The sequence below is a fragment of the Diadema antillarum genome, unplaced genomic scaffold (genome assembly GCF_040938485.1).
Source record: "Diadema antillarum isolate AM-2024a unplaced genomic scaffold, OU_Dant_1.0 seq00001371_RagTag, whole genome shotgun sequence".
Lineage (NCBI taxonomy): Eukaryota > Metazoa > Echinodermata > Echinoidea > Diadematoida > Diadematidae > Diadema > Diadema antillarum.
The window spans coordinates 157,381-176,778 of record NW_027272132.1 but is presented as its reverse complement, the minus strand read 5'-3'; the positions used below and the strand labels follow the sequence as shown (position 1 = coordinate 176,778).

The 19,398-nt window shown below is 38.7% G+C and overlaps 1 protein-coding gene across 12 annotated transcripts in view; it reads right to left on the bottom strand.

Moving 5' to 3' along the window:
- The window catches only part of LOC139708761 (F-BAR domain only protein 2-like), a 155,712-nt gene that overhangs the window by 52,347 nt on the left and 83,967 nt on the right, over positions 1–19,398 (bottom strand). For 11 of the 12 annotated variants that reach the window (XM_071620696.1, XM_071620701.1, XM_071620702.1 and 8 more), the window contains exons 9-12: positions 12,962–13,058; positions 11,540–11,669; positions 9,778–9,793; positions 8,753–8,833 (exon numbers count right to left, since the gene is read on the bottom strand). In XM_071620696.1, the coding sequence (XP_071476797.1) occupies positions 8,753–8,833; positions 9,778–9,793; positions 11,540–11,669; positions 12,962–13,058 (324 nt within the window). The remainder of the gene's footprint in view (positions 1–8,752; positions 8,834–9,777; positions 9,794–11,539; positions 11,670–12,961; positions 13,059–19,398) is intronic. The other variant, XM_071620705.1, reaches the window with a different exon arrangement.

Genomic DNA, 19,398 nt, shown 5'->3' with positions numbered 1-19,398 from the left:
ATTTCATGACACAGAAAGAGTTAAACCAAAATGAGGGGGAAAAAAACAGTTGATTCTCTTAAATCAAAGTGATTCTGTGTTGTTACAGTGCAGCAGTGGTGACTTTTGGAGAGGAAGGGTTATTAGCGATTGCTGCATGACAGACTAAAACAGCTTGTTTCTTTGTTTATTTGCTTGCTTTGGGGGTTAATACTTTGGTTATAGCTCATTTTTCGGAAGGTTTGTTAATCCGAAATGAAATTAGGTTTGTTATTTTTGAAGGTTTGTTATACCGAAAATGAAATGATGTTCATTATTCTGAAGGTTTATCAATCTGAAGATGAAGTAAGGCTTGTTATTACAAAGTTTCATTAATTCAAAAATGAAAAGAGCAGTTTGTTAAAATGAAAACAAAATAAGATTCATGGTTCTGAAGGTTTGTATTAAAAAAAAAACATATTTCATTTCCGGAATAAGGAAAACCATCCAATACTTTGTGGTCAAACCAACGGAGGATGTATGAAGACATACCAGCCTCACCACATCCTATGTGCACACAGGTCCCACCACCATCACTGCTCTGTGAAATCACATACAAAATTGCAATATTCTGTTACTTTCCTGCTCGATTTCCATGAAACTTCCACCATGATTTCCACCCTATCTTTCGGTATCAACTGGAGCGTGGGAAAGGACTCTCACTTTTAAGCTTCTTTCTACTTTGTGGCTCTAGGCTAGCATCGTCCAAGCTGCACAAATGCAGGGCAACAGCAGCTCTAACAAAAATCATAATAATAATTTCTATACTGATGCTCTCTACATGTCACATTCAAATGAATACTGTAAGCGCTAGGAGAGTCTATCACATTCTTCACACACATGTACTGCACAGACCATACACATTCCCAGGTTTTTAGTGAGCAACTATGGAAAAAAACAAACAACCTCTGATCGATGAAAGAATTTAATGAATTTGAATGATTCTGATCATTCCATCGAGCGAGAAATGAAAACATCCTTGGGAAATGTTCAGGTAAAAAGTTCTGTATCCATTTTCTGCATCAAAGGAAGAATATTTCATTGAGTGAACTTAAATACTATCATTTTTGATACATGAGTGCCTGCCTTATATAGACAGAGGTGGCATGCAAAATATACATCAACTGGTCCTAAAACAGCATCATTTGTTTGACACCCATGCAGTGTAGCCTCATTTAACAATACCAAGCATGTACCACCAAGAGTACTGCAGTGCTTATGGAATGCAGAACTTTGTACACAGCCTTGTCATCTAGAAGACTCTAGAGGGAGCTATTACTTGACAGTGCTCACACTGCTGTCATTTAAGAGTATTTAAAAGGAAGGTCTACCCAATAGAGGGACTCATTTTGAATGAAGGCAGTCTGGTAGCATAATTGAGAATTTGAAACTAAGGCGCATACCAGCCTGTACAAGGAATGTTGTAACATCTGATGTGACCGTAGGTCAGATTTCATGATGTCTAGAGTACCTCTTAACCCATTCCTTACTCTAAGAGATCAGGAAATCCCTATAGACTTTGTGAAGGCCTGAGCAGATGCACAGATGCAATGGGTTAAACTAGCTGCTGGGGTCATGTCATTGTGGCATGCTTACACTATACTTCTCACGTGTATTACAATAGTAGCAAAACGTCATTAATCTTACATTTTTCTCATGGGAGCATTTTTTTTTCTATGACTGCTAAACATCTCCTTTATATTCTATTTCCTATACCTCCTCCAGTGTGGAAACACCTTAAAAAAAAAAAAAAAAAAAAAACCTATTAAAAAAAAAAATCTATTAAAAAAAAATCATGTAAAGTCCAGAAATATGCATAAATGTGTGAATATATTTCTGGCCATTATCCCTCATGGAGCATATGCAGCACAGAATGTCACACAAACTGTTTTGGTCATGTGACATGAGACAATTTCACACAGCCCTCATGAGGGCACCATGCTTGTTACTGACCCATTTGGGATTGCTCTCAGTCAAATTTCAACTCTTCAACTCCTGGGTAACGTCTCCCGTGGCGGATTTTTTTACCCGAGACTTCCACTATGAACAATATTTCCATTGGCCATGTATAAAAGCACATCATATCTTTAGCAACTGGACACAAGTCAACCTTATCATGGTTCACATCTACATGTATATAGGTCTGCTGTCGGGGGAGGGCAAGCAAGTCAGTGATGCGAGCAAATCAAATCAAAGGCAAAGCAAAGAATACTTCACAAAATTAGCAAGCACAAAGACGATAACACATATGCTGTGGGCATTCAGGCACAAAGGGCGACATGCACTGTGTGAGAATGACCACTAGAGGGCGACATGCACTGTATGAAAGCAGACAACAGAGGGAGGCTGGTGCAACACGGAAGAACAAAATGGCAGACAAACAGAGAGCAAGAATCGGGGAGAACACAAAATTGAGATAAGTAAAAAGATCCCACTTTCAAATAACTTTAATCAAGACTAAAATGATTACAAGACAAAATTATGACCATCTTGTACATTAAATGGGCAACTTGTAAAATTCTATAATTTTCTTTGTATCACAACATTTGAATGATTTTGATATGAGGAGAAAAAAAATATGGGGCAATTTAAATTACATGTTGCCAATTTGAATCTGAATACTGTATCATATGTTGCCATTTGAAGGATTTCCTTGAAGTGTGATGAGTGAATATTTTTACTTTTATATCTTGATTGTGTTTTACAGAGTATATAAAAGAAGCTCAAAAGATGCAGATACCCATTTTTTGTTTAGTATTTTTACAGATCAATTTATATTTTAAGTCAACAGCTTGAATCTTACTCAAAAGTTACATGTTCAAACCATGAAAATTTGGGAATTCAACTTTGATAGGATACAGTATAGTTTGATGAAGGAATTTGATTTAAAAAAATTATCATTTGAACTTAATTTTCAAAATGAGTTTATCCAAAACAAAACAATTTTGTCTTGCACCATACCACTGCAGTGGAGGATTAATCAACTAATGAAAAACCAAGTTAAACCCACTGAAGGCTCGTCTCGAGTTTATTCAGCAGGTGTCTACAGGAAATTCATAAAAGCAATATCAGCTCGTCCTCGATGGGTTAATAAAAGAAAGAGGAGAAGGGAGAGTTTTCAGATAGTTGCAGGTTAATGTCATTATACAATCGGCGCATTCTATTTGGTTTTTCTGTTTGATTTCGCAAAGCAATGAAATGGAAAAAGGTCACAATCACATTAAAAGATACTCTTCTAATCTTTCTGCTGTTCTCCTACCAACCATAGACCCATCTATTAACTGTTACTGAGCTTTCTTTGCCATGGGATAGCTTCCTTTGCCGATTGGCACGAATATCTGGATATTAATAGTCAATGAATAGAGATTACCTAATCCCCCTAATAGAGATTACCTGATCCCCCTAATCTTTATTATGTCACCATGGCTTCCTAGGTAGACTAAGGCATGTTGCCTCACATAAAGTGAAGCTTGCTATCTTTCCAATAAGGTCAAGTTTTGGAGGGATTATTGAGTGCGGATGAAAAAGCTTGGCAAATCAAGCTAATTGCCCTAACACATATTTAAGGGGTAAGGCTGGGTAAAGCACACAACAACGATACATGCAAATGATGCAAATCATGGAGGCAGAAGAAATCAACGTGGATGCAGAACAGGATAACGGTGGTCGTGGGTGGTGGGGTGGTCCTCTACAGGTGGTCCATGTATGGAGAGAGGGAGTGGGGGGGGGGGGTGGGTGTGGGGGGGGGGGAGGAAGGGGTCTGGTGCAGGGAATCCGACATGCCTCAAGAGGGGGACGACCGATTCAAGACGTACAGACAGACTCACCACCGAGAGGTCCCGAAACGACCCCATGGAGTAGACGCTGGGGCTGGAGGAGGGGGCCTCGGGGGGCTGCCCTGCTGCCGAGCTGGTGGGTGTGGTCACGGGTGGGGCGAGAGAAGTGGGAGTGGTGGTAGTAGTGGCGGCAGCAGTGGTGGTTGTGGCGGTTGTGGTGGAGGTGTTGTTGGTGGCAGTGGCAACAGTGCTTGTTGTTGGTTTAGAGTTGTTTGCCACTTTCTGGCATAGTATTGGTTTTATTTGCCACAAGTTATGTGTGGGTTGTTTTTGTTTTTTTTGTGAAACATTTTAAATAGTCAAAAAATGGGAAAATGGAGGAGCCACCACCCATTGAGTTGAGATGAGCGAGAGGAGCGATGGAAAGCGATGAAAAAAACAGGAGAGAGAAAAGGAAAAAAAAACACCGAAAATTCATGTGGAGAACGACATAGGTTATGAATGGAACTCAATGAACTAAACAGAATGAAGTACAGCTGTATGCAGTGAATGTCTGCGATGAAAGAAATCAGACTTCGTGACGTCAGCACAAAAAGTGTAAATGCAGTCTGAAGAAATCTATTAAAAAAAAGAAATAAAAAGAAGCAACACAGCTGGCAGTATGCGATCATGACAAGAGGAAATGTAAGAATGTATCAGGTAAGAGTGCACCAACACATTACAAAAGGGTCTCCAATGTCCACATCACATTCAATCCAGTACTACACCCTCTCAACTTTTGCATCAGGTGCCAATATGCAGGCTCACTCACTCACAACATTGCATGGCCACATAACAGGGATGGTAATATCATATCAGGATTGAATCCATTTCAACTTTTCACACAAAAAGAACATCCATGTCATGCACTGTATCAGACGGGAATGTCCAGCTGGTCAAATTCATGGACACAAGGAGAGTGGCCCCTCACACCACAACACTTGGTGAAAAGTGAAAATGACCGAAATCTTTGGCGTATCTTTCTTGGAAGCAGCCTCTAGCATGACTGGGAAAGTCTTCTGACAGTAGCACTTCTAGCATACCACAACTGTGAAAACTTCTACAGCACTACTCTATTCCCTGCCATCTGATAAATGCCATCTTGTTTGGGGGTGACTGTGGCAAAGCAGGTGCCACGCTCCCCTTTCACTTCAATATTCCCTCCACGGATCCCCTTTCTTCATAAATTCATGGCAAATCTATCACAAAAATTTTCCATCATTGTTTGATCTTCGATACAAAGATATATATATAGAGAGAGGGGGGAACTTGATTCCTTTTGCACAATTATAAAAAAACAATAATGTATACACCGTATATTCAGAGAGTCTAGTTTGTTGCAAATCGAGTCTTCCCAACAATTTTGCGAGTGGTTAATTTTGTGATCGCAGAGTACAGCAACAGAGAGAGAAATGTACACATGCACATTGCATTTATGTTGGGTTCAGAATGAATTCTTTTGCAAGTTGTGAAATTTGCTATTTGCGCCCGACTCGCAAAATTCATGAAAATAAAAACCTCATGAAATATATGGCACATATACAGCTAATAAGTCATATTTCAGCAAGTTTTGTGCATATTGCCAAGGGGCAGTTAGCATCACTATCACATGACCTGAATGGCTATTTTGAGGTTATACGGGGACACAAAGTTCAAACTGACTTTACTGGCTTTTCAACACTCGTAATAGTGTTAAACCCTTTACCTGCATGGGCCTGGTGCTGTACTGTGCAAAGCCTATGGGGATTTCAAAAAGCTTAGAGGGAATGGGTTAATCGTACCAGTCCCGTTTCTGGCCCAGCTTTGGGTGACTTGCTGCTTTGATTCCACTGATTCCACTTCAGAACAGTTTCCTGCTTATGGTTGAGGTTTCCTTTCTGAAATACTTCATTCCTCATGGGCAAATGTGGAGGGAGCTCAAAGCCATGATTTGACTCCTTCTATATCAACAAGGAGTTTCTATTTATACATCAATTTTATCTCTTTTTAATCTACTCAATATTGCTTTATTTACTTATCTCGTTCATCTATGAATTATTCATACATGAGCATTCCTCTTTATAAATTCCGTATTAATCTACTATTAATCAATGTAACTATTTACTTCAATACATAATCTATCAGCCATTCATTAATTATGAATATGCATTCATTACGGATATTCATTCATTATGAATACTCATTTATCAATTCATGTATAAATCTTTACATTAATCTACCTATCTACTTATTTATATATCTATTCATGTAGGTATCTACTTCATCATTTATGTGTCTTATCATTCATTTTTCTCTTCCACGATTAGGAGGAAAGGTAGGTAAGAAAGTGGTTCAACCTTCGAAGAGTCATGGGATTAGAAGAACTTTGTTTCCCCCTTGTCGACAATGACTCGAGGAACATGATCAGAGGAAGGGTGTGGCTGCGTGACACCGCATGCGGAAAAAAAATCATGTGACGATTTGTCAGCAGACATCACAGTATCAGGGGGGTTTTTCATCAACGCTTGTCAGCACCGACAACTGTCAGCGCTGACCAATTTCAGCAAAATCCTTGGTTTTGACTGGCTGAGATGCTCTGGTCACTGACTGTTACTATGGTGATTCAAGTTGTTGATGAAACACCCCCCAGGCCTACGATGGAAGGCTGTAGATGGTATCGAAACCTGCTCAAACAAAGATTCTTTCAAGCCTTACTGTGCTTTTTATCTTTCACTGATTAGCTCACCTGCTAAAAAAAAGTGCTTTTCTCACTGACTGGTGCAGATGTCTGGAAAATAATCGTCAATGAATCGAGATTAGCTAATCCCTCTAATCCCTTTTGTGTTACCATGGCCTTCCTGTTGGACTTACACTGCTACACCCAAAAAGCAGGGGGGGGGGGATATTATTGTCACTCGGGGGAATACTGTGAGAACTTGTTTTGGGTCTTTTACCCACTATCTGACTCTGTGCCACATACTGAGCAGTTACGTGTTTGGTGGAAAATGTTCTGCTTTGAAACAGAAACACATATGACATGATAATTATGCACAAAAGTGGTGCTTACCATGAGCAAACATTATGGTATGAATATATGAATGCCCCATGATTAGTTATGACTTTGTGGACAGAATTCAAATTTACAAGCACATAGTGGGCGACCACAGATGTAAACATAGCATTGCATAGAAGTAACCAAAAGAACTGATATCCAGGGCACAGAACAGCAGCTGACAGCCAGCTTTGTCCACAAACAGCTGCAAGAAAGATTAACCAAGACACACAGACAGATTAAAAGAGAAGTAGACAGAGAGAAAGAGAGAGATATAGATTGAAAGACAGAAAGAAAGGTATGGATAGATAGACAGATAGACAGACAGATAGACAGTTAGACAGACAGATAGATAGACAGACAACTGAATGGGAGAAAGAAAGAGAGGGACAGCGAAAGAGACAGACACACAGATAATTATGAGAGAGAGATAGATACTGGAAAAGATAAGAAAGGGATGGTGAGACAGAGACAAACGGACAATTATCAAACAGACAATTATACAAGACTGAAAGAGAGACACAGGCAGATAGACAAATATACAGAAAGAGAAATAAGCAGAGACAGAGAGAAACAGTTAGGTAGAGACTAAAAGATAGAAAGAGAGGGCTAAAGAGACAGACAGACAGACAGACAGACCAACAACTGAAAGAAAAAGAAAGAAGAATCACACAGAAAAACTAAGAGACAGACAGCATGGGACAAAGATACAGATGAACAGACAGACTTAAAGTATGGAATTAATTTAGTAACTGAATTGAATTGAATTGAATTGAATTCACTGGAATTGAATTGAATTGAATTGAATTGAATTGAATTGAATTGAATTGAATTGAAATGAATTGAATTGAATTGAAAGAGAAAAAAGGAACACAGAATATGGTGAGACAACCTATAAGACAGTGAAAGAGATAAAGAAACTAACAGAAAGACAGACTAACAGACAGGCAGAGAGACAGAGAGAGAAGCCTATCTCATCATCACAGGTCAAACAAATGCCATCTCCTACTGTTTTTGATGAACATAATGGCCCATTTCCTAAAAATGTTTTCCTGCCTCTGTTGTTTCCTGTAGTGTTGTTCCTAAAAACAACATTGTGGCCGCACAAACCACAAAGAGCACATTCTGTTCCATTTTTCTTGTGTCCCCAACATCATAACAGGTATGATTCAAACTTCCATGAGGCAAAATGTGCAATGTGAGAATGTGTGCAGACATACATCCATAATCACATTAGTACTCACAGATATCTTCAAATAGTGGACTGAGTTGTGTGTGAATCAAATCTGGCAGTGAGGGTTAAATGAATTTTAAAGTTTGACACGATTAATTGGAATAGATCTAGATATATGGATAGATAAATAGATAGATAGATCAATAGACAGATAGATAGATGGACAAATAGATACAGACAGACAAATCAAAAGACTGAAGGATAGATACATATACAGATAGTAAGATAAATAGACCAATAAAGATATAAAGCTTGATATATCAATAAAATAACAAACAAAGAGGTAACAGACAGACAGACAGACAGACAGACAGACAGATAGATAAACAGACACAAAGGGAGAGAAAAAGAAAAAGGAGAGTGACAGATATAATATGTACAGTGAACGCATTCTTTGCTGCTTTTAGACTCTGTGTGCACCAAATACCTGAACACAATGAAGATGGCAATTGCATCTAGTATGGACACACGAGGTCTTGCTAGAACCCAACTTGCGAAAAAAAAAGAGCGACAATGGTTAGCCAACTCCATACCATCCACAAGAAACACGCAGGAAGAAAGTGAGAACGAATATCACCTGGCTTGAGGGAAATAGAAAGAAAGAGAACAGATGTGATAGATGAACCATCGAAGGAGAGAAATCGGAGATCTCACCGAGGCTACGGAATCTTTGAAAGATCCCAGCGAGGCGTTTCCGACGCTGCCCGAGCGCTCCGACGAGTTGCTACTCTGTTGCTACGGAGACGGGGATTGCGTTTGTGGGCGATTGACGAGAAATCAGAGGGTAGGCGTTTGAGGATGTTAGATTGAACCATGGCACCCTTGACATTGAACACTTACACACACATTTACGGTTCAGGGTCGGGGTTAGTGACAGTGTGAACAGCACCAAACACACTCTTTGAATAGTGGAGGTGGGGCAAGGATACATTGAGCATGTCATGTCTGATACATTAATCCCTGTTTGGCTGTGTTCTAACAACACCGCAAAACAACGCCTCATGAATGACCCATTCATGTTCATGTTTTGACAATTTTTTTTCCAGTGACTGTGGGATAAAACAATGCTTCCGCTGACACTCTGTATACAAATGTTGCATCCATTACTTGCACTTGTTGCAAACAATATACACACTCACATTATCATGTCTGTATAATTGTTGCATAGAATGAGTTTCTCAATGCACACACACACACACACATACACACAAATCATAACATTATCAACACAATGTCCATTTCATCTGGAATTAATTATATAGGAGTAAATATTGTATCCCTCCCCCCCCCCCCCAACTATTTTACCTTCTTTTCCAACATATTTGATATAGGGCTGTTTTCTTCTGGCTTTGACCAGAATGAGTTACAAGCACAGGTGGGACTAAGGGAGGATAATGCCACTACAAAAGCCAGAAAGTTTCTTTGCTAATCCTCCAGTCGAAACAGGAGTTTTGGCCATCTCTCAGAAAGAGAGAGAACGTACATCAAGCTACAGACCCCTTTCTTTCTCTCTTCCCGTGTTTTCGTTGTTGTTTTTCCTTTAAAGGTGGAAATTAATTGCTTCCTTAAAACGTGAAGGGTGATGGAAAGACAAAGTGCAGGGCACAATGGTACAGGACAGCTGGGAGGGCCTAGGTTGGCTCAGTGTTAGGTAACGAGGCGAGATTAGCTCTTCTTACCATATCCGGTGAATTCCTGCAGTAAATGAGAACAAAATCCCAAAGGAGAGAGAGAGAGGAAAGAAAATATGAGCACCATTGCAAGAAAAAAACTTGCACAAAAATCAACATTATTTTTATGTCTGTTCTGTTTTATTTATATATTTTTTGAAAAAGAGGAACAAGCAGCAAAGAAATGATAATGACCAAGGATGTGTCAGCTTCAAGATTTATCTTGGTTGTCATCTTTCAGGTTTAATGGGTATAAAAAAAAAGTTTTGTCAAAACAAAACAGAAATGGATGCAGAACCAGCTTTATTATGATATACATAGGTCATTTGTATCGTTTAACACTGTGTTTCCATGAAAACGAACCAGGAAACGTACAGAAAAGTACATACGAAGGAGACAGAGAAATATTAATAACCACTCATATCACGTTTGAATATTTTATGCTTCGCTCTAAAACTACATGGTATCATATAACAACATCCTATCCATGAAATCATACAAGGTACTTAATTATCTCCTTCTTAAAATGCATACTATATCCCTTTATGAATGCACATTTGATCATTCCTGTGAGCTTCCACAGATAAAATGGGATTTGCAAATTGAGGGGGACAGGTTCAGGTACCTAAATATATCATGGAAAAAAACCTGCCCCATATTATGTGCACATATCAATTCACATTACTTGTTTGTAATACAATCTGCATCTAATTAGAGCATCAAATTAGAGCTTGTTCAAATCATATCGTACTGATAAATCACAACATTTGCTGGATTAGATGTTCTGGTGTCAAACATTTGAAATATATTGCCCTCCCTAGGATTGTTACACATTCTTCAATGACTTGTCCAGGTTTGGGCATCATACAGTATGTCCCCAAAAAAATCACAATCAGATTTTTCGCATTGATGACACCCAATATGATTAAATTGTCTAAATGCCACATCAGGGTCTTAAAATATAACATTTTAGCTCTATTTTGCAGAAATCCCCATTCGATTTGGTTAAGCGGTCACAGAGAAATGTGGATTGTTGTAAAGCATGTCATGAGTCTGATTCTTCTAAGTTTAGCACTTCGATGCTCTTGTGTGTGCATACAATAGACAGAACTTGGAGGGAAGAGATTCCTGACATCCTCTACAAAATTCCTCATTTCTCTTTGACCACTGAAGCAAATCGAACGGGGTTTTCTGTAAGATGTGGGCAATGAGTTATAGTTTCATACCCTGAATTTGTATTTAGATTGATTCAGTATTTTTAAAGATATCATTGCGGAGGGTCCCATTGTAATTTTTTTTTTTTTGGACATATGGTACAATGTACTTCCAGAGCCCCCAAGAGGCCAGCTTGTGGCATAGAATATATGGAATACATAAGCAGGCAGTCAAAGGAGTCACTGGATTCAATAGTAGAGTCAATGAGTTCCTCCCCTAAGGGGGTATCTCACTGAGCGGCAAATATTTAGCGAATGTAGCAAATTTTAGCAAATTGTAAGTCTCGTCAGGGTTCGTAAACAGTTGCAATCAAATTCACAAACAGTTTTCATTGTCACACGTTGTCGTATGTTCAAAATTTCTTTACAACATGAAAAACTGTTTACAACAATGAAAACTGTTTGCAAATTTGATTGCAACTGTTAATGAACTTAATTGTAACCATTTACAAACCCTGACGAAACCTTACATTTGCTAAAATTCGCTACGTTCGCAAACATTCATCACTCAGTGAGATACCCCCTTTAGTCAACTGACAATCTGAAGTTCTTCTTACCCTGATGAGTCCCCATCTTTGTCCTTCTTCGGTTTCTTGCCCTTCTTCGGCTTTTTCTTCTTCGTCTTGGCCGTGTCTGGGTTTGGCATCGGGATGTTGGACACGTCGCACTCCTCAAACTCCAGCACGACTGGCAGGGAAGAGAAAAAGAGGGGGCCGTGTCAATTTGATACTTATTTGACAAGAGTCTACATCATGTTTTGCCAAGTGATCAATGAATGAAAGCAATTACATTGTAGTGCCAACATTATCTACAGGAAAGTGAATGAGATGCGAACAAGCTGCTATTACAAGTCACATGACAAGTTTGAAGTACCTCTGTCTTTGAATCAAAGATGCTGCCAGGTATTTGACAGCTATGCCAAATTTGCCACAAGAAAGAATGGAGAAAGCACACTTCAAAACAAGATACAGCTGTAAAATCAAAATGAACTGGAATTGTCCAGAGAGAGAAATACCATCTTCACCTTTCTTAAGATACAAGCTGAGCAACAATTAATTTCATCATCATCGACATCATTACCACCCTCATCAACATCTTTCTTAACTCGTTGAGGACGGACTGATTTTGCTATAACATGAATTTCCCATAGACACCTACCCAAGTGTTCTCGGGACTTGTCAGATTTAATCTTCCAGTAAATGCCACTATTAAGGCTTCTATCATCAGCAGCCACCAATCATCATTGTCTTGACCACTGAATATCATTGCAAGTCAACATCATTTTCATCATTGTAATGGTCATCATCATCATATGATCACTATCTGAGGGTTATCCATCAGTATATTCTTCTATAGCATATCATCTTGTTTACTATCTCTACCATAATCATTATAATTATCATCATCTCTATCACAATTCATATTACCTTCATCAGTATGGCTATCATCATCATCGTTGTCTTCAACTTCAGTCATAATCATGATGATCATCTTAATTGTCATCATCATCATCATCACCACCATCATCATCACCATCGTCATCACCATCATCATCATCATCACCATCATCATCATAATCAACATCTTCATCATCATCATCATCACCATCATCACCATCGTCACCATCGTCATCATCATCATCATCATCACCATCATCACCATCATCATCATCACCATCATCACCATCATCATCATCACCATCATCACCATCATCATCATCATCACAAACATCAATATCATCATCGACATCTTCATCATCATCATCATCATCATCACCATCGTCATCATCATCATCATCATCACCATCATCATCATCATCATCATCATCACCATCATCACCATCATCACCATCACAAACATCAATATCATCATCATCATCATCATCATCATCACCATCATCACCATCATCATCATCATCATCATCACCATCATCAATATCATCATCACCATCATCACCACCATCATCATCTCATCCATACCTGGTCTTTCCTTGCCGGTTCCCTTGGACTCAGCAAACATGGAGATGAGTTTGACCTCTGTCAACTCTTCGCATTGCTCTGTGAACTCTCGCTGAACCTGCAGATGGGGATAAACAACAAGACAAAACATGATGCAAATTTCAACGCTGAGTTTTTGTCCTGGAAACCATTCAAAGATGCGCTCGTATTGCAACAAATGGTCACAGAATCTTGAGGTGTGCTATCGTAATCACTGGACAGATGTCCATAGGATTTTCCTTTAACCCATTGAAGACTGGCTAATTTTGCTACAACACGCATTTCCCATAGACACTTGAAGTATACTCAGGACTCCTCCTCAATGGGTTAAGTGTGGCTTAAATCCAATAATGTTATTTAAACAACCATGAATATGTTTGATAAATAAATATTTTTTCTCTTTAGTTGAAATGGAATTAATCTCTACATAGCACACTTTACAATCACCGGCGGAGAGGGCTACTACCCTTAGGCTAGTAATTCACACAATTGTACAATCACCAGTACAGGAGGGCTACTAGCCTTGTATGGGGTACAACTGCAGAAGTGGGGAATCCATTTTTTTTATCCTCGTATTTGAGGTGTGCGAAGTGAAAAGCAGATAAAATTACCCCCGGAAAGAGGAATTAATTAATAGAGCACATGATTGCATGCCTTGAGGCTTAAATTTGATCCGTCTACATTCACAGCACAGGATGGACGCTCACCTCCCATTGAGACACATTATAAAGACATTGCTATTAAACACTTTTAGTGCTTCATTATACAAGAACACATTAAGCCATTTTACCATGTATATTCTCTTTATCAACTGTACAAAACATTCACACATATGAATTTACAATCATTCTCAACATCAATGTATGTGTACATCGATATGTGACAACAGAGCAAACCTGTACAGCTCTACCCTCAATAATCATTACTGCATGCTAAAAATTGTGACTTGAAGAAAAAAAAGCAGTGGCAAAGTGCCAACATTATCCCAGTTTAGTACGACAAAAAAAAAAGAAAGTTAGATAAATATAAAGAAAATACAAAGGAAAAAGTCAACTTGTAATATGAGCAAAACATAATGCATTTTTTGAAAATAATCATTGAAGGTAGAACTGTTTTACCGGCACCACACCCTTGCCATGTGGAAGTTACAACTCCTGTCGAATGTACACTGGATTGCTCCATGCATCACATAAGCATTAAGTTACATAATTTTATCAACTCTTACGAGATGCAACACAAATCACAATGTCATCAAATCATTAATGACATCCAAATAGAAGGATAACCCAAGAATCCATTCTGCACATTCATCACCAGCAATTTTGAAACAAGTGTCACATTGCAAGCACCTACTCCTCAAGATATGGAAGGAAAAGAAATCTTGCAGACACACCTCGTCATCAGCGGGCTGCACTTTCCTGTAGCAGTTGCCCATTTTGAGCTTAACTCTCTGAATACCAGGTCCAATGCTGCAGTAATTCTCCCAAGCCCAGAAAGACTTAACAGAAAATGCAAGTCTTTTCTCAGATTCTTTAGTTCAATTCAAAGAGAGAGAGAGAAAAAAAATAAGAAGTCGGCTTCCTTCTTTTAATTCCCTGGTGTGCAATAATCCAATTAATGAAATCCAAATCCTGGGGGCACATTCCTGAGAGTTCTTCCGCCATTTAGAAACTCGTCGTTGGCTCGGCTGTAGGATCCAGAGAGAGAGAGAGAGGGAAAAGGAGGGATGGTTGAGAGCTAAGACTTGGGCAGCCCTGTCATCGCTGTATCAAGCTCTATAATCTCCACTGGAAATTTTGTCTCTCCACAAAAGACTTCCCCGGATACTCTTCCACGTCGAATGTGCGGCTTAAGACAGCAAAGACGGCACTTCCTTCAGAAAAACCATACGTCGCAGCAAGACACATGAACTGCGCAGCTGCTCATGACGCGAAACACACAAGTTTAAAGGACGTCGAGAATCTTTTGACATTCGACAGCAAGGCCCAGGAAAGAGAAAGACGTCAAGGGATGAGAGGGGGGCGGTGGAGAGAACAACAACAGCATGGCATGGAATAGAGCATGTGAAGAACAAAAACGGCACAGTCTGTTTGATTCGTAACAGATAAGGGGGGTTTGATATGACTAAGCTGTGAGAATTAGCGTGAGGTGGGCTCGCAGTGAGGGGGTGGCGTGCTCGTCTCATCAACCGAAGGAATCTTATACTATAGCTGGGATTGGGAAAAGCTCGCCAAACACATGACTCCTGTGGCAAGCATGTGTGCGTGCAAACTGCCACAGCACGGGAATGGAAAAGGGGCACCACGTACCGGAGAGTACGGGGCGAAAGAGCCCGGAATTAGTGGCAAATTTTCATGTGGGTGTCGATTTCAAATGGCATCCATAACTAATGAGGGATAATGATTCACCCCTGAAAATCCTCATTCGCTGATACAGTTACAAACTCACACATTCACGGGGCATGGAAAGGTTACATACAGAATTCATCGATTTTCACTGAGCAAAAACATCAAGCAACTGGAAATATCTGTTTACTACAAATCCAAGACTGTACTGTCAGACAGCTGTTCTTTTTCAATGCTTAAATTGGCAACTTCCTATTGTTGGCCTGGTTTCTCCTATGCATCACAATAGAGAATTTAAAGCTACAACACTTTGGCTTTTCCCTTCTTTAGTGCCAACAAATTCAGAAGTTCCCAGTCTATGATTATATTCATTTTGTGAAAGACACTAAAACACACACATATAAGTTTCATTTTGTTTTGTTTGGATTTGTTTCATTTTTTTTTTTTTTTTTTTTTTTTTGGGGGGGGGAGGGTGTATGCATGTCATCTAAAAGGGAAATGATAAAGACAAGATTTTGCACTTGGCCCTGGAATAGTGTAACGTGGATAGCATGACCTAAACTATAAAGGCTTTTACCCTGAGAACTTTCTTCGGGCCCCAGAAAATTTGCACATGCAGGGACGTCTTTCTTTTTTTCTTTTTTTTGAGGGGAGTATTCTCCTTTCTACATTTTTTTCCCCACTAAAAATAAAGCACTTTTACTGATAGGTGATTGAGCCAATGTTGCTTCAAAAAGAAGTTCATATTTTGCTATGAATTATCGAGTTTCCTCTACAAATAGCACAGCTGAATCCTAAATAGATCTCATGTTGCAAAGATAGCTATCTTGCATTTAGTTACTTCATTGTCAGCTATACTTCCTTCCAGAAGTAACTCACTTGAGGCATATAAGAGAAGTGTAGAAGGAGAGCCTTAAAGGGACTGTACAGTACTGGTTGAGGTGGGGATTCATGTTTTGAACATTCTGAAGTGAGATAATGAGAAACCTCTTATGAAATATGAAAGAGCATGTAATTTTAAGAAGGATTCAATGTTTATTTGATGAAAATTGGTTTTCAAATGGCTGAGATATCCAAAAAAGTGATAATAATAAAAGGCGACAGGCCACACCTCTTATTAGGATCTCTTTGTTTCACCTTGTTTTTGGATATCTCAGCCATTTCAAAACTGATTTTCATCAAATAAACTTTTGACACCCCTTAGAATTGCATGCTCTTTGACACCTCATAGAGTGGTTTCTAATTATCTCGCAAAACATTAAAAGCTAAATCCTCACCTCAACCAGAACTGTACACACCCTTTAAAATGACTTGAATCACATATGATCAAACTTTCAGTGTTCACAAACGCTTCCAATACACAATGTGGGACACATTGCAGTAGGCACAGGGTGCAACATATGCCTAGACGGAGATATGCATTTATATAGATTGGTAGTGTATAACACACAAGGAAGCTGATTGGGTTATATACCACGTACGTACAAATTCCAAAATTGCACCCTTGGTATTTTGCCTTATTCTTTGCGATATGCTCGTTCTTGCTGATGGCTTTGCATAATATCCCTGGGGAAATCTGCTTAAGTATCAGAGAAAAACAAGCAAGTTTTCAAATCATTGCTCAGACTTTTTTTTTTTTTTTTTGCGCCTTCAATGCGATGTACAAGTGCTTGAGAAGCAATCTTTCACATATTTCCATGCTTTCACCCCCTTCTCCTAGACACCAGCACTCAGGCATGGCTTATCTGTGTTGGTGTGGGAATATGTCACAAAAGAGAGTGCCTTTAACTTGATCCAACAGCCAAAAAACACGTTTGCATCTGCTTGTCCCAAGCAAGCTACACTTCAATCCTGTCACATGAAAATAATGGAAGGGCTGCAACTAACTGAAATGTATTGTACATCTACAACATACCTAACCGTTTCAAAAACGTAAAAAATTTCTCTGCCAAGTACAACAACTACCAATTGTATAAAAACAAAAGCTTGCAAAATTATGAACATCATGTGAATGACAACCTTATGAAAATGCAAAGAAAGATACAGCATTTATCATATGGATAGGATAACATTTTTTTTTTCCACAACAGTATTTTTTTCTTACATTTCATGGACTGTTCTCATCCAAGGCATGCCCAACATAGCAACAATTTACTAGTGTAGATAATCTGACTGCCACTTGCAGAAATTTTTTCAGAGGTTTACTACACACCTCTCGGATTTGAACAGAAACAATCAAAACTTTTTAATACACCACAAAACAAAATTGTTGAAAATGAGGTAGCTATGAAGACGGGTGCATTTACTCAGACATGTAAGAAAGAAATGATAATAAACAGGACAAAAATGATTAAACAAAAGCCCAGGAGAAAATAAGTGGACTACACACGGTGAAAAACAAAAAGGGGGGGGGGTAATCCCTGCAATTTGGCTGAAATGATGAGGAAGGAATCGGCCACTTCTTTGACGTCAACTGATTCACTGCGACGGTGTTGGGTTGGCCCCTTTTCCTCTGTGCCTTTGAAGCAGCTGCTGTGACATGTGACCCCGGCAGTCATAATGGGGTGGAAGTCACACGCCAGGAAACGGGTCATGGAAATCTTCATTAAGCGCAGTGATCGGACATAAATTGATGACCCCTTTTTGGTTAATTATGATGGAATTTCTATGGGTCCTTGTCACAGAAATCTCCTGAATGAATCTGAACAATATTACAAAATCTAACTGAAGGTATCACAAAGTATAAACAGGATGAATGAAAGAATTAATGAATGAATAAAAGACAAATAAATTAATAGATACATATGTACATACAGTGTACATGTAAATACACAAATACAAAATCTGCGTAAGTGTACATGGCAATTTCCTAGATTCTTCTTGTGACTATTATCTAATAACAATCACACCCTTCCTTTAACTATTTTCTTTTATTTGCAACCTGGGATTTACTCACTTGGGTTTTATTTATCATTCTTGATCTTATGGTAACAGTAGAATTAAAAACAGAATCTATCAAAAATGCTTCACCATATATACAATGTACCACTCCATTTACGTGCAGTACAGTAAAACTGGAAACTTGTGTGCTAATAAAATTTCTCACAGAGCAAATGCTAGTGAACTTTGCTGGTCTATAATGTCACAGATTAGAGTATATTTTGTAATCATTTTAATCCCCTTCCCCCTCCCCCAATGTCTGCTTTTTACCATTCTGCCTTCCAGAGCAAGAAATTTGCAAAAAAAACTTCTACACTGTAAGATATTCCATCTTAAAAGACTTCCTTCACTTAACATAGTCAATTTGTAAAAGCACTTCATGAGGTGGCCTTGTTAAAATTGCCTGAGGCAATATTCACCCTATCCCATAACCAAACCACATTTCTAGGGATTTGGTGTTGTTATATGTCTTTTAATTATGAATTCTATTATTCACTGTGAGTACATGTATATCACAGGGTAAAACTTCTAATTCATTTGAGCCCTTTTTTTCGTTAAATGCCGTTGTCTATATGGGTCAGCAGAATTATCACAGTTTTTCAATCACTACATTTATAACAGATCCTTTATAGATTAACAAATTGAAGAAGATTAAAGTTTATGTGTGTGTCTCAAATGGCAATCTTTTTTGGTAATAATTTTCTGATTTTGTACAGATTTAATGAATCTTACCAGTTCCCATCTAATCCTTCCCTAATTCAAGATACGCAGAAAAAATTCGCTGTTGCCAAGTTATGAACAAGATGATAATTTCTGCAGAAAAATTACCCCGGGATTAGATGGGCTAAAATGAATGGCACACCGTTCGTGAAGGTAGCAGCACAATATGCAGTGAATGTTATTATCTATACCAGCACAACGCTTTCATCTCATTTACCAGAAGAGATAAAGAAAGAGTGATACATACAAAAATTGTTGCCATGATTGTCTCATCTATACAACAACTTAAGAAACCTATTAAGATTCTAGCCAGGTTTTTCTGCTGAAATCAGCAGCAGAACACTCTGCATGGTCTTGTATGGTGTGTGGCTGCCTGTTACCACTCCATACAAATAAATGGCCCCTGGTACCTTT